This window comes from Macaca fascicularis, chromosome 13, assembly GCF_037993035.2.
Source record: "Macaca fascicularis isolate 582-1 chromosome 13, T2T-MFA8v1.1".
NCBI classification, from domain to species: domain Eukaryota; kingdom Metazoa; phylum Chordata; class Mammalia; order Primates; family Cercopithecidae; genus Macaca; species Macaca fascicularis.
Genome location: NC_088387.1, coordinates 79,764,105 through 79,777,404, shown reverse-complemented (window position 1 = coordinate 79,777,404; position 13,300 = coordinate 79,764,105). Strand labels below are relative to the sequence as shown.

The 13,300-nt window shown below is 37.0% G+C and overlaps 1 protein-coding gene across 12 annotated transcripts in view; it reads left to right on the top strand.

Moving 5' to 3' along the window:
• Positions 1-13,300, top strand: part of EML4 (EMAP like 4) — a 161,342-nt gene that overhangs the window by 121,443 nt on the left and 26,599 nt on the right. For all 12 annotated transcript variants that reach the window (XR_012422452.1, XR_012422450.1, XR_012422451.1 and 9 more), the window contains 3 exons: positions 6,597-6,731; positions 6,853-6,988; positions 12,291-12,442. Coding sequence is in view for 4 of the 12 variants with exons in the window: in XM_005576019.4 (XP_005576076.3) it covers positions 6,597-6,731; positions 6,853-6,988; positions 12,291-12,442 (423 nt within the window). In the remaining 8 variants the exon portion in view is untranslated. The remainder of the gene's footprint in view (positions 1-6,596; positions 6,732-6,852; positions 6,989-12,290; positions 12,443-13,300) is intronic.

The window sequence follows — 13,300 nt, the reverse complement described above, 5'->3', positions numbered from 1 at the left end:
CTTTACAGTACAAGGGTTGATCTCTGTGTGGATCAAGCTGTAAATTGCAAGAGAAGAATGTAAAATGCATTGAAGCTGTGTTTATATGAGCCAGAAATGGACTTCTCCCTCTGACAGGCTTTTTTAAAGATTCAAAGTGACAAAATGGCTTTAAAAAGTCTGTGTAATATTTGCCATACTCTTAAATAACATCACATTTCTCTCCAACTCCTCTCTCTTAACAGTTTTGTTTTGAGTAAGCTTCAAGCTTTTAGCTTGTTGGGCAAAAAGATTATATGATGTTTAACTTAACATTTTGAAAGAAGTAGATTTGATTGTACTTAAAAGGAATGTAAGTTGTCAGAAAACCTCAAACTAGAAAACATAAATGAAGATATAGATTGACTTCCAGTTATTCAGACTAATTTAACATTGAAACATAGGGAAGTTGCATGAAAATGAAATATATCAATTTTGATTCTTCGTAGTAAGGTTTACCAGATGAAGTCTTGTGGTTTTCCTCCTACTGGCCATTTCTTGATCTCCTTTCCAGGACCTTAAATGTTGGTGTTCTTCAGAGTTTTATTCGAGATGCTCCACTGATACTATATGCTGCTCCCATGGCCTCATTTTCTATCTGCTGAGTCCCGTATCAGTTATCTCCAGCCCAGATCTCTAATAGGTTTAACTCATATTTCTAGTTGCATCGTAGACATCTTTATTTGAATGTCCTCTACCACAAATGAAAATCAATATGTTCAAATCTGTACCTAATCATCTTTCCTAGCCCCCAACCACCAGTTTCATTCCCTAGTGATTGACACCGCATTTCACCTAGCTACCTAAGCTAGAAACTTGGACATCATTCATGGCCCTTTTTACCTCGCTTCTCACATCCAGGTAGTCAGGAAGTTCTCTAAACACCGTGTCCCAAATACCTGCATTATAACACTTCCTAGTACAAGCGACTGCAAAACAATTGAAATTAACTTAATCTGGCCAGGGATGGTTGCCCACACCTGTAATCTCAGCACTTTGAGAGACCAAAGTGGGTAGATCATTAGAGGTCAGGAGTTCAAGACCAGCCTGGCCAACATGGTGAAACCCCAGCTGTATTAAAAATACAAAAAAAAAAAAAAATTAGCCAGATGTGGTGGTGGGTGCTTGTAACCCCAGCTACCCTGGAGGCTGAGGCAAGAGAATTGTTTGAATCCTGGAGGTGGAGGTTGCAGTGAGCCAAGATTGCGCCATTGCACTCCGGTCTGTGTGACAGAGCAAGACTTCGTCTCAAAAAATAATAAAAATAAAGTTAACTTAATCAAAACAGAGGTTGTATTGACTCCTGTTTAGGGAGGAAGAGAAAGCCTCTAGTAAAGGTCAGAGGGAGATTTTGACTCAGAAATGCCTTGATTCAGGGGCTGGATTACAGGTTGACTGTCTTCTCCTCTTCTCCCTGTTTTGACCTTATTCTACTGTAAATAGACCTGTTCTACTGTAGATGAGCTCCATCATTGCTTAAATCACAAGGATTTGAGGAGTGGATGTATAACTTTTTAATTTATGTAAGTTTAAAATTCAGTAAGGCGAGGGCAGCCCAGATGACCCGAGCTTGCGGGACCTCTCATGAAAAACAATAAAAAATTAATATTAAAATTCAGTAAGGACCTAGGTGCTGTGGCTCACGCCTATAATCCGAGCACTTTGGGAGGCCAAGGCCAGAGGATCACTTGAGCCCAGGAGTTTGAGACCAGCCTGGGCAAACATAATGAGACCTTGTCTCTACCAAAAAAAAAAAAAAAAAAAAAATCAGCGCATGGTGGTGCACACTTGTAGTTCCATCTATTTGGGAGGCTGAGGTGGAAGGATCAACTGAGACCAGGAGATTGAGGCTGCAGTGAGCTGAGATTGTGCCACTGCACTCCAGCCTGGGCAACAGAGCGAGACCCTGTCTCAAAATTTTTTTTTTAATTTTCAAAATAAAAATAAAAGTAAGGCAACTTAAAAACCTTACTGACAGAAATTAAAGAGGAGGGATATTACATAATCATGGATAGGAGACAATAAAGATGTCAGTTTTGCATATTGAGCTATACATTCAGCATAGTTAAAACTCAGCTTTCATAGGAGTTGACAAACTGAATATATGTGGAAATATGAAGGGGAAGGAATAGGGAATAGTCAAGACAATTGTGAATAAAGAGAATAAGGTTGGCCAGGCGCAGTGGCTCACACCTGTAATCCCAGGAGGCTGAGGCGGGTGGATCACGAGGTCAGGAGATCGAGACCATCCTGACTAACACGGTGAAACCCCGTCTCTACTAAAAATACAAAAAATTAGCCGGGTGTGGTGGCAGGCGCCTGTAGTCCCAGTTACTCGGGAGGCTGAGGCAGGAGAATGAGAACCCGGGAGGCAGAGCTTGTAGTGAGCCGAGATCGCGCCACTGTACTCCAGCCTGGGTGACAGAGCCAGACTCTGTCTCAAAAAAAAACAAAAAAAGAATAAGGTTAAAGTACATAAAATATGAAATATGAAGACTTATTATAAGATATTGTGGTTCAAACGTAGATCAATGGAAGAGAATATAGAAACAGGTTACACAAATCAGTTGCTTGACTAATGCCAAAGGTGGCAATGCAGTGGGCAAAGAATAATGTTTTCAGTGAATGGTGGTGGATTAATTGGATACTCATGTGAAAAAAAATTAGCCTTGACCCCTACCTCACAGCATTCAGAAAAATCTGTTTTAGATGGATTATGCATCTTAGCATGAAAGGTAAAAAACAGTAAAGCTTTTAGAAGAAAATACAGAACACCTTTATAAGTAGATTTAAACAAGGCATATAAAGTACTAACTATAATGAGAGAAAAAGATAAATCATATTAAAAACTTCTCTTTATCAAGACGCCCTTTTTTTTTTTTTTTTTTTTTTTTTTTTTTTTTTTTTGAGACAGTCTTATTCTTTCACCCAGGCTGGAGTGCAGTGGCGTGATCTTGGCTCACTGCTGCAGCCTCCACCTCCTGGGTTCAAGTGGTTTTCCGGCCTCAGCTTCCTGAGTAGCTGGGATTACAGGCATGCACCACCATGCCTAGCTAATTTTTGTATTTTTAAAATAGAGTCAGAGTTTCACCATGTTGCCAGGCTGGTCTCAAACTCCTCACCTCAAGTGATCCTCCCATCTCAGCCTCCCAAAGTGCTGGGATTACAGGTGTGAGCCACCAGGCCCAGCCTATCAAGACACCTTTAAGAGTGTGAGAAAGTATTTGTGATACATACTTCCAACAAAACACTCATGTTCTGAATATATAAACATCTATAGTTCAGTAAGAAAAAGACAGTTTTTTAAACAGCAAAAGACTTCCGGTACTACATAAAACAGGGTGTCCAGGTGATTAATAAGCATATGTAAAGGTACTCAACCTCATTAATTATCAAAGAAATTCAAATTAAAACTCAAGTTCAATACCACTGTGCACTTACCAAAATATCTTACATGAAAAAGACAAAAATACTAAGATTGGTGAGGATTCTAAGTAACTGGAACTCTTACACAGTCTGCTGGGCATATAAGTTGATATAACCATATTATCTCTTCAGTTCTTAGGCGTTGGCAACTGTATTCTGGATTATGGGAGTTTTGTGGGACATGGAGGAAAGGACACTTTTAGAGCAGAAAGATAAATTTTAGTGAATTTAGGAACTTTGTGGATTGTTCCTTAGTGAATTTAGGAACAGTTTAATGAATTTCGGAAAACTATTTGACATAACCTAAAGTCGAACATATGCATGCCTTCTGGCCCAAATTGTTCATCTCAGCAGAAATATATACATGTGTTTGCTAGAACGCAAATAGCAGTGCTGTTTATGGTAACCAAAAATATGGAAACTACCCTGCCCATCAGCAGGCGAATGGATAAGTCAATAATGTGATATTTTCGTACAAAAGAATACAATAGAGCAAATAGAACGAACAAGGTACAACTATGTGCACTAACACAAATGGATCTTACAAATGAAATGTTAAGAAAATAACCCAGACATGAAGGAATGCATTGTGTATAATTCCATTTAAATGAAACAGAGAAAACTAATCTTTACTGCTAAGAGTCAGGAGGATAATGGTTAAATAGGGGAAGGGGATAGTGACTGGAAAGGGGATCTAGGGTATTTATGGAATGTTACTAATGTTTTGTTTCTTGTTCTGAATGCTGAATAGCAATGTGTTCAATTTGTAAAACTTTATTGCGCTATGTACTTAAAATCTGTGTGCATATATATTATATATAGTGTTCTATATATATTATATATATGATATATATAGTATTATATATCAGTGAGAAGTTATAATATCCTGTAAGGCAATACTCATACGCAAAATGATTTAAACTCATAGAGTTCTTCAGTTTATATCTTGACTGTCTTATCACTAGCATGATGGGTATACTGGGAATATTTGTTGTTAGTTTTACAACCCTTTGATTATCTTAATTTGGCCTAAGATTTAACTGTCAAGTAGTTTTGATTTGTCTGAGTGAGAACTAAAGACTGTTCAGTTAATCTTTAAACCTTACTTAGACTTGCTAAATATATATATAGTTCCATACTACTCAATCACTGGAAAATTATATAACAAGCAAGATATGCTATACTTTATCTTCATCTTTTTTTTTCCTTTTTTGGTCAGGGTCTCACGCTTCACCCAGGCTGGAGTGCAGTGGCTTAATCACAGCTCACTGCAACCTCAAACTCCAGGGCTCAAATGATCCTCCAGCCTCAGCCTCCCAAGTAGCTAAGACTACAGGGCACACCACCACGCCGGCTAATTTACTTTTTGTAGAGACAGGTCTCACTATGTTGCACAGGCTGATCTCTAACTCCTGGGCTCAGCAATCCTCCAACCTTGGCCACCCAAAGCATTGGGATTACAGGCATAAGCCACAACACCTGGCCTACATTAGATTTTATTAGTTGAATTTTATTTATGTGCTTATGCAAAGGCCCCTAAGCCCAAATGTTAAGTAACAGAAATGTAAAACTCATGGAAATATTAGAACTGTGGGGGGAAAAAAAGAATTGAAAACAACGCTTTCAAGTGTCATTTTATTGGTATAACCTAAAATTTATTATTTTTAACTCAGTTCATAAGACTATCATCTTTATCATGGTTTTGTTTTGTTTTGAGATGGAGTTTCACTCTGTCACCCAGGCTGGAGTGCAGTGGCGCAATCTCGGCTCACTGCAGCCTTCACCTCCCAGGTTCAAGCAATTCTCTGCCTCAGCCTCCCAAGTAGCTGGGATTACAGGTGCCCACCACCACGCCCAGCTACTTTTTTGTATTTTTAGTAGAGATGGGGTTTCACCATCTTGGCCAGGCTGATCTTGAACTCCTGACCTCGTGATCAGCCCACCTCAGCCTCCCAAAATGCTGGGATTACAGGCGTGAGCCACCACGCCTGGCCCATGTTGTTTTGCCAAGAGGAAATGCTTCCATACACATAAAGTTCTTTGCTGAGTTAAAAAGTGGACATTAATGATCACTCTGTAAATAAACACTAGCTAATAAGTAGCTTTACAGGCATGTAGGTAGGTATCACCTCACTGTTAAGTTTGAGTAGATGATTTTACTCTAAAATATCAATTTAGTAAGAATTATGATTTACTGAAATTATAGAAATAAATGTTTTAGAATAATATCCTCAATTGAAATCATTTTAATGAAAAAACTAGTAATTTCTTCTTGAGTCTCATGCTTGTGTTCTTCCTAGTCCACCATAAATCTTTTAAACCTAAAACCTGTCTTTGCTAGATTTTTTGAGGGAAAAGAGCATAAAAGCTCTCTGGGAATGTTTTTGTTTTCATTTCCGTAGGAATCAGTAGTGACCATTCTAAATCTACTTTTTAAGAGTTCAGCCTGAAGGACCTATCTCTAAATTAGTCCTAGTCTCTAGCACTTTGGGAGGCTGAGGTGGGCGGATGACTTGAGGTCAGGAGTTTGAGCCCAGCCTAGCCAACATGGTGAAACCATGTCTCTACTGAAAATACAGAAATTAGCTGGGCATGGTGGCGGGTGCCTGTGGTCCCAGCTACTGGGGAGGCTAAGGCAGGAGAATCCCTTGAACCCTGGAGGCAGAGGTTGTCGTGAGCCGAGATCACTCCATTGCACTCTACCCTGGGTGACAGAGCAAGACTACATCTCAAAAAAAAAAATTGTATGAATAAATGCTCTGTGATAATAGTACAAAGAAAGATAAGACAGTTTCTTTTTTTTTTCTTTTAATACAAATAGCAGTGTCTTTAAGGAAGAATGTACATTGCTCTTAGATTTGATAGTTTTAAATGTACTTTTCTGGCATGTGCAAAAAGTTAAAGATATATATATAAATGTCTTTCTAATGCAGAGTTTTTATAAGTAGCACAAAAGGTGATATAATAATACAAGGACATCAAATTTAAATCATCCCAAAAATACATTATCAAAATTTTTCAGGAAAATTATCTTGGAAGAAGAGGCATTTTCTCAAAATCTTTCCCTATCGTTGTCAGTAGCAGTAATTGAATTGATACTTGAAGAAGATAAGGATATACATTCATCTAAAGTTTTATTTCCCTTTTTATAGACAACAAATGAAGTTGTTTTGGCTGTGGAGTTTCACCCAACAGATGCAAATACCATAATTACGTGCGGTAAATCTCATATTTTCTTCTGGACCTGGAGTGGCAATTCACTAACAAGAAAACAGGGAATTTTTGGGGTAAGGATCAGATTGTTTTAATGTCATTAAGTATATAAATCTTTAATTTTTTAAATTGTTGAGTAAGCATCAAGTCGTCATGGCAAAAAGAAAATTGAAAATTTTCATTGTTTCCTTGTAGAAATATGAAAAGCCAAAATTTGTGCAGTGTTTAGCATTCTTGGGGAATGGAGATGTTCTTACTGGAGACTCAGGTGGAGTCATGCTTATATGGAGCAAAACTACTGTAGAGCCCACACCTGGGAAAGGACCTAAAGGTACAGTATTCTTATATTAAACTCACTTCTTAAAATTCTCACATAGTGCTCTTTCAGTCCCATCTATTAGACCAGGAGAGAAAGAGCTGCAGTGTAACAATATGAGCAAGTCACAAACATACCTTTTGTTTTCACCTTCTTCATAATCTTTTTTAATGAAATTATTTATCCAGTTATTTATTGAGCTTATATAATCCACATTTGACTACACTGAACCATTCCCTTTAGGAAATTAATAATTAGAAAGAAATGATATATGTTAGTTTAAAAAGTATAGAGGCTCACTCTCCCTTGAGCTGGTTCTGGGTTATCTGTTAGGGCAGAATGCATGGCCATGTGATAAAATGGGAGAGGGGAGAAAAAAGGAATAAACTCATAAACTAGCTGTTTGAAAACTATTTGTCAAACATTAAGGAAATAACTTTCATCTTAACTTTGGGTGTCAATGTAGGAGCAAAAGTTGAATAGTCTTGATGAAAGCACTATTTTCACCAAAATGTGGAATTTAAATTTCATGTTACTGTTTTCTTATGACTGCACAGAGTTTTGTACTGTATTTTTTAGGACATATATTCAAATGCTCCTTGACTTCTGGATGGCATTATATCCTGATAAATCTGTCATAATGTCAAAAAATAATAAATTGAACCAACATAAGTCAGGGACCATCTGTTACTAAATTAATGTTTGAATTAAATGTTTTTCAAATCCATTCACCTGAATTTCTAAGCTCAGCTGTTGAATTGAATTAGACATATTAAGAAGTTTAAAACAGTAAGCCTTAAATTGTATTACCGTTGACCCTGATCTCAATCATTGGCTATATATTCTTAGCCTCTTTCGTTCAGTTTAGATTCAAAATTTACATACGAGAAGAATGGCAGTGGGTTGAGGGTTCTTAAAAAAGAGAGTTACAATGAAAGTATATTAACTACTTTTCCTGTTTATTTCTCTTCTTTTTTTCTCATTTTTCTTTCCTGGGCACATTTACTTAGTATCAGAAATGCCAGGAACAGCATAGTATATTAAAACAGTGACTTTTAAATTGTTCACGAATCTCCAACACTGAGCAGAATTTGGGTATAAATACACCCTTTTGTTAGTGTTAATGTTTGTGTTCAGGTTGGGGACAGGAAGAAGAGGTTCAGAGGTTTTTATTTTGGTCTTTGAAAAATTTGTGGCTTAGCCTCTCTACATATGCACAAACAGGAAACAGGAAATCCAATCTTGTAAATTGCTGGGCACATGAAATGGCCTGTCTTGTACTTTGCCACATGACTTAACCCTATTATGGGTTAAGTTGCTAAGAATTTGAGGTTTTCAGTTGGCTGGGGAGGATTTGGTGAGCGCAGTGAAATAAATGGAAGTCCAGACCAGAATAAGTGCCCAGAGTTTCCATATTTTAATTCTTGCTCCCAGATTTCAGTAGGTCCAATTTACATATTCCCAACTATGACATTTCTGCACTTGTGGCAGTCTTACCAACCAAAATTTGAGTGTACTGTGACATCATGTCTGATTAAAGGACATTTTTGAATGGCAGAAGTGTAATTTCACAACTAATCCTTTTACTTTTGTAAATAGGAGACAAACCAAAACTGTATTTTATGTCTTAAAAGTGCTGTTATATTTTTTTTCTTGTTTCCAAACCATTTATTCCTAATAAGTTAATGGGAATCTTCAAGTAATTAGTATTTTCTATTTCTTAAGTAGGTATGAGGTCTTTGTTATTTGTTTCTTACACATATGAAAGAGACTGAAATTGTTCTTATGCAAAATAATTTGTAATCTTTTAAGTGGGTAAGTGGAAGTTGAGAGTATCTACAGAACCATTAAAATGTTCACTATTCTTAAGTCTTGCAAAGGAGCTAAGAAACACTGCCATTTTATGTGTTCTCCAAATAATCAAATTGGCCCAGTTGCTAAGAATACAACATAAATTTCAAAGTCTCCCTAATATTTGATTATTTAAACAGGCACAGAAAGCCTTCCAAACGTCTTTATTTGGCAGGCAGTGTAAACTTTTATGGAAGCTTTTTATGGAAGCTTTGTTTCTGTTAGAGATGAGAAGGGCGAGATTTGTGATTAAGTTTGGATAGACTTGACCATATGAGTAAGCCTGAAGGCAGAGTAGGTTTTTTAAATTCAAGGGTAATTATTTTGCTTGGCAGGGATTTCAAACATTATTTGGCAACTGGAATATCAGAAATACAGGCCCATAAGAAAGATATCTTTGGCTAGAAATTTGTTTTATAGGTAAATATTATATAAAGGAAACTGATAATTTGTTTAAATTGGAATCACTGAATTTTTTAAGCTAAATTGATACTAGGTCCACCTCAGGAAATAACTTTCCTGGAGTGAGAAGGACTCACTGACTTGATCACTATATAGAGTATTTTTATTTCTGATGAAGCATTTTTTTCTTCATATTTATTTTTTATTTTCTAGTTTTCCATCATTCTGGGAGGATTTTAAGTGTTTAACAAGGTTTTTGTCATGTTTCGAAATATGGACAGTGGACTTAAGAATAGAAAAACTTTATTTTCTTACATTTTAATGGAGAACTATGAAACTCCCACACCTCTGCTTTTTGTGTTTTCTTATATGATGCCTTCAGGCTACTGTTGTTAGTTTGACCATGCATAGGGAAATAAGCCTAAAATTTGCTTTTCTCTATTTTTAATGTCCAAATAAAGCCAGTAGTACTCTCAGAAAATTCACATCTCTCAGGTGTCCTCACTCTCATGGTCACATCAGAACAGAGATAGATACTTGTCTGCCTATTCCACTGAACACAATTGTGTTGTTCAATTTTTAAGGTATTTTTAGATGAGAAATGTTGGTGTAAGTGGAGACAGTTGACCTGAACAGCACATGTGTTGGAGTTCTACTTCCACCTCTGCTGAATTAGGCAAGCTGTCCTCCGAATCAAGCAGGCCCTTTCCTGTCTCCCTGCCGTATATACCCATCTGTTAAGTATTTGTACCACTAGCATCCTCACACTGAGAGAATTCTTTTTAGGATACCAAAGCCTTAGAAATTTTAGTTAATTTGTTAAATATAATAGCAGCTCAAATAGTAAAAAAGAACAGTCTCAGTAACAGCTTTGAGATATAATTCACATACCATGAAATCTACTCTATTGAAGTATCCCTTCAAAGTTCAGTGGTTTTTAGTATATTTACAAGGTTGTACAGCCATTACCACTATTTAACCTAAGGACATTTTCCTCACCCCCCAAAAAAAACCTGTACCTGTTAGTAGTCACTTTCCATTTCTCCCTCCCCTCAGCCCCTAGGTAACCACCAATCTCCTTTAGGTCTCTATAGATTTACTTGTTCGGGACATTTCATATAAATGGAGTCATACAATGTGTGGTCTTTTATGACTTGCTTCTTTCACTTAGTTGTTTTTGTTTTGGTTTGGTTGGTTGGTTGGTTTGTTTGTGTTTTTGAGACGAGTCTCGCTCTGTCGCCCAGGCTGGAGTGCAGTGGCCGGATCTCAGCTCACTGCAAGCTCCGCCTCCCGGGTTTACGCCATTCTCCCGCCTCAGCCTCCCGAATAGCTGGGACTACAGGCGCCCGCCACCTCGCCCGGCTAGTTTTTTGTTTTTTTTTAGTAGAGACGGGGTTTCACTGTGTTAGCCAGGATGGTCTTGATATCCTGACCTCGTGATCCGCCCATCTCGGCCTCCCAAAGTGCTGGGATTACAGGCGTGAGCCACCGCGCCCGGCCTGTTGTTTTTTGAGACGGAGTTTCACTCTTGTTGCCCAGGCTGAAGTGCAGTGGTGCAATTTCGGCTCACTGAGCCTCAGCCTCCCAGGTTCAAGCGATTCTCCTGCCTCAGCCTCCCAAGTAACTGGAGTTATAGGCATGTGCCATCATGCCTGGCTAATTTTGTATTTTTAGTAGAGATGGGATTTTGCTGTGTTGGCCAGGTTGGTTTCAAACCCCTGACCTCAGGTGATCCACCCCGCTCAACCTCCCCGAGTGCTGAGATTACAGGTATGAGCCACGGCGCCCAGCCTTCACTTCTCATTATGTTTTTAAGGTTCATCCATGTGGTGGTAGCATGTATCAATACCTCATTCCTTTTTATGGCTGAGTGATACCACATTGTATAGTATATCTATATCTAAATATAGATATACTATGTTTTTAAAATCCATTCATCAGTTGAGGAACAGTTTTAGAAAATGAATAGTTGTTAAACCTGAATTTTTTCAAGAGGACTAAGGGCTATTTATTGACTTAATTTAGCCATATTTCAATAAGGCTGTAACTTCCCATTTTGAACCTGGTAACTAATTCTGTCGGACATCATCTTCCAAAAAGCTTCACTCTTGCTCTGCTAGCCTATCTAGCTAAAGAGCTTCTCTGAGGAAGGCATTTATGAATACCAAAGAAAAAGGTATGAGTACTATCATCTTATCCTCACCCTTAAAAGGGGGCAAAATATAATTTAAAAACCACATGTGTTTTGCCTAAAATACCTTATATGTACCCCATTGGTCACTCCCTGGGTACTTAACAACGTGTGCTATGGGTATACAAGAAAACTGGGCTGTCATTTAGCCATCACATTGGTACAGCTGAATTAATTTTTAAAATACTGAAATTATTCTCTGCTAGTAGGTCAAAAGCCACTGCTACAGGTATCCACTGCCTACCTTTGTCCCAATAACTTCCATAGTGCTCCTGTATCTCAGCAATAAAGGGGAGTATTCCTTGGCACAGCAGAAGGCCTCTGTGTTAACAATGGTTGTACAATGTTAAACATTGTGACTGTTACCTCAGAAGGAAACAAAGATGTTTTTGCAAAGTTAAAGGAACATCATGGTGGGAGACTTGAGTCTAGTCACAGCTTTGTTATTAGCTAACTATGTGGTATCCCCTAAGCTGCTCCTGTACCTCTTATGTCTTGAGCTCTAAAATCAGAAGAGTAATACCTACTCTGTCTACCATACAAGATGATTATGAGAGATAGTAAAGTTCAGAAACCTATGCTATATCCCCTTTTGTCTGTGGAATTATCACTACTTTAGCTTTGGTTTTTTTGGAGGAAAATATCTTGAAATATTTTCAGAGTAAATAAATATTGACATAAATGCAGAAGATTATATTATGCCTTAAGCTTTACTATCTGCTTTGCACAGACTTGCTGAAAGTAGGTTTTTGATTGAGTCATATAGAACATTCTGATTGTTAACTCTAGTTCTACTGAAGTTTTCTTCCAAATAGACACTAAAATCTGGTGAAAAGTATTATCACTAGTGTTTTTATTTTTCCCTCATATTAGGTGTATATCAAATCAGCAAACAAATCAAAGCTCATGATGGCAGTGTGTTCACACTTTGTCAGATGAGAAATGGGATGTTATTAACTGGAGGAGGGAAAGACAGAAAAATAATTCTGTGGGATCACGATCTGAATCCTGAAAGAGAAATAGAGGTAAGGATGGAAATGGAATATAAAAATATTAAATACTCTAAACTCAGGTATTTTGTCCCACATTAAGATAACTACACTTTTCTGGCAAACTTATTAAATTCTTATAATTTCGTTTCCTTCCCTCAAGAAAGGAGTTTGCTGTTGCCTTTAAGATAACTTTTTTCAAAAAAAACTAAAGACCATTAAACAAAATAATTTGAAAGAATATTTTTAAAGATTAGGCAGAATAATTTGCCTGTTAAAACCAGAGCAAATGTCACAAAGTTTAATTTTTCTTCTCTTTTTTGGTGACTTATATTTTGGATTTATGCTTAGTGTTTTTTTTTTCTACATGTAACATTCTTTCCAGAGAAAATCTTCTGGAAAATCCTCTTAAAAAGAGGATTCTGATAGTACTGCTCTTGGATTTTATTTCCAAGAAGATGGATAGTAAAGAGTTGCTTAATCACAACCTTCAGTTCATACTGAAAATGCAACTTCCATCACTATTTTCTTCACAGATAACTCATATCCTTTGTTATTAAAAGCTATACAGTCTAGTTCACTCCTTCCTTTCCCATTTCTAACATAAATTTGAATTACTCTTAGAATTCAGTTATTTGTATTTATAGGAGTAATTTTAGATCCCACTTTGTAAAGTGGGATTTATAATTTCATTATTTCAGAATCATTCTTTGAGATTATTATTAAATGTATTAACACAGCGTTCACTGAGATTGTTCCATGTATTGCATTAAACGAAACTGCTCTCCCAAGGAGTCCTATTATTATAATACTTTACAATATATTGTTTTTTAATTTACAAATAAATTCCATATTACATTTTTTTAATTGACACATTGTAATTGAACATATTTA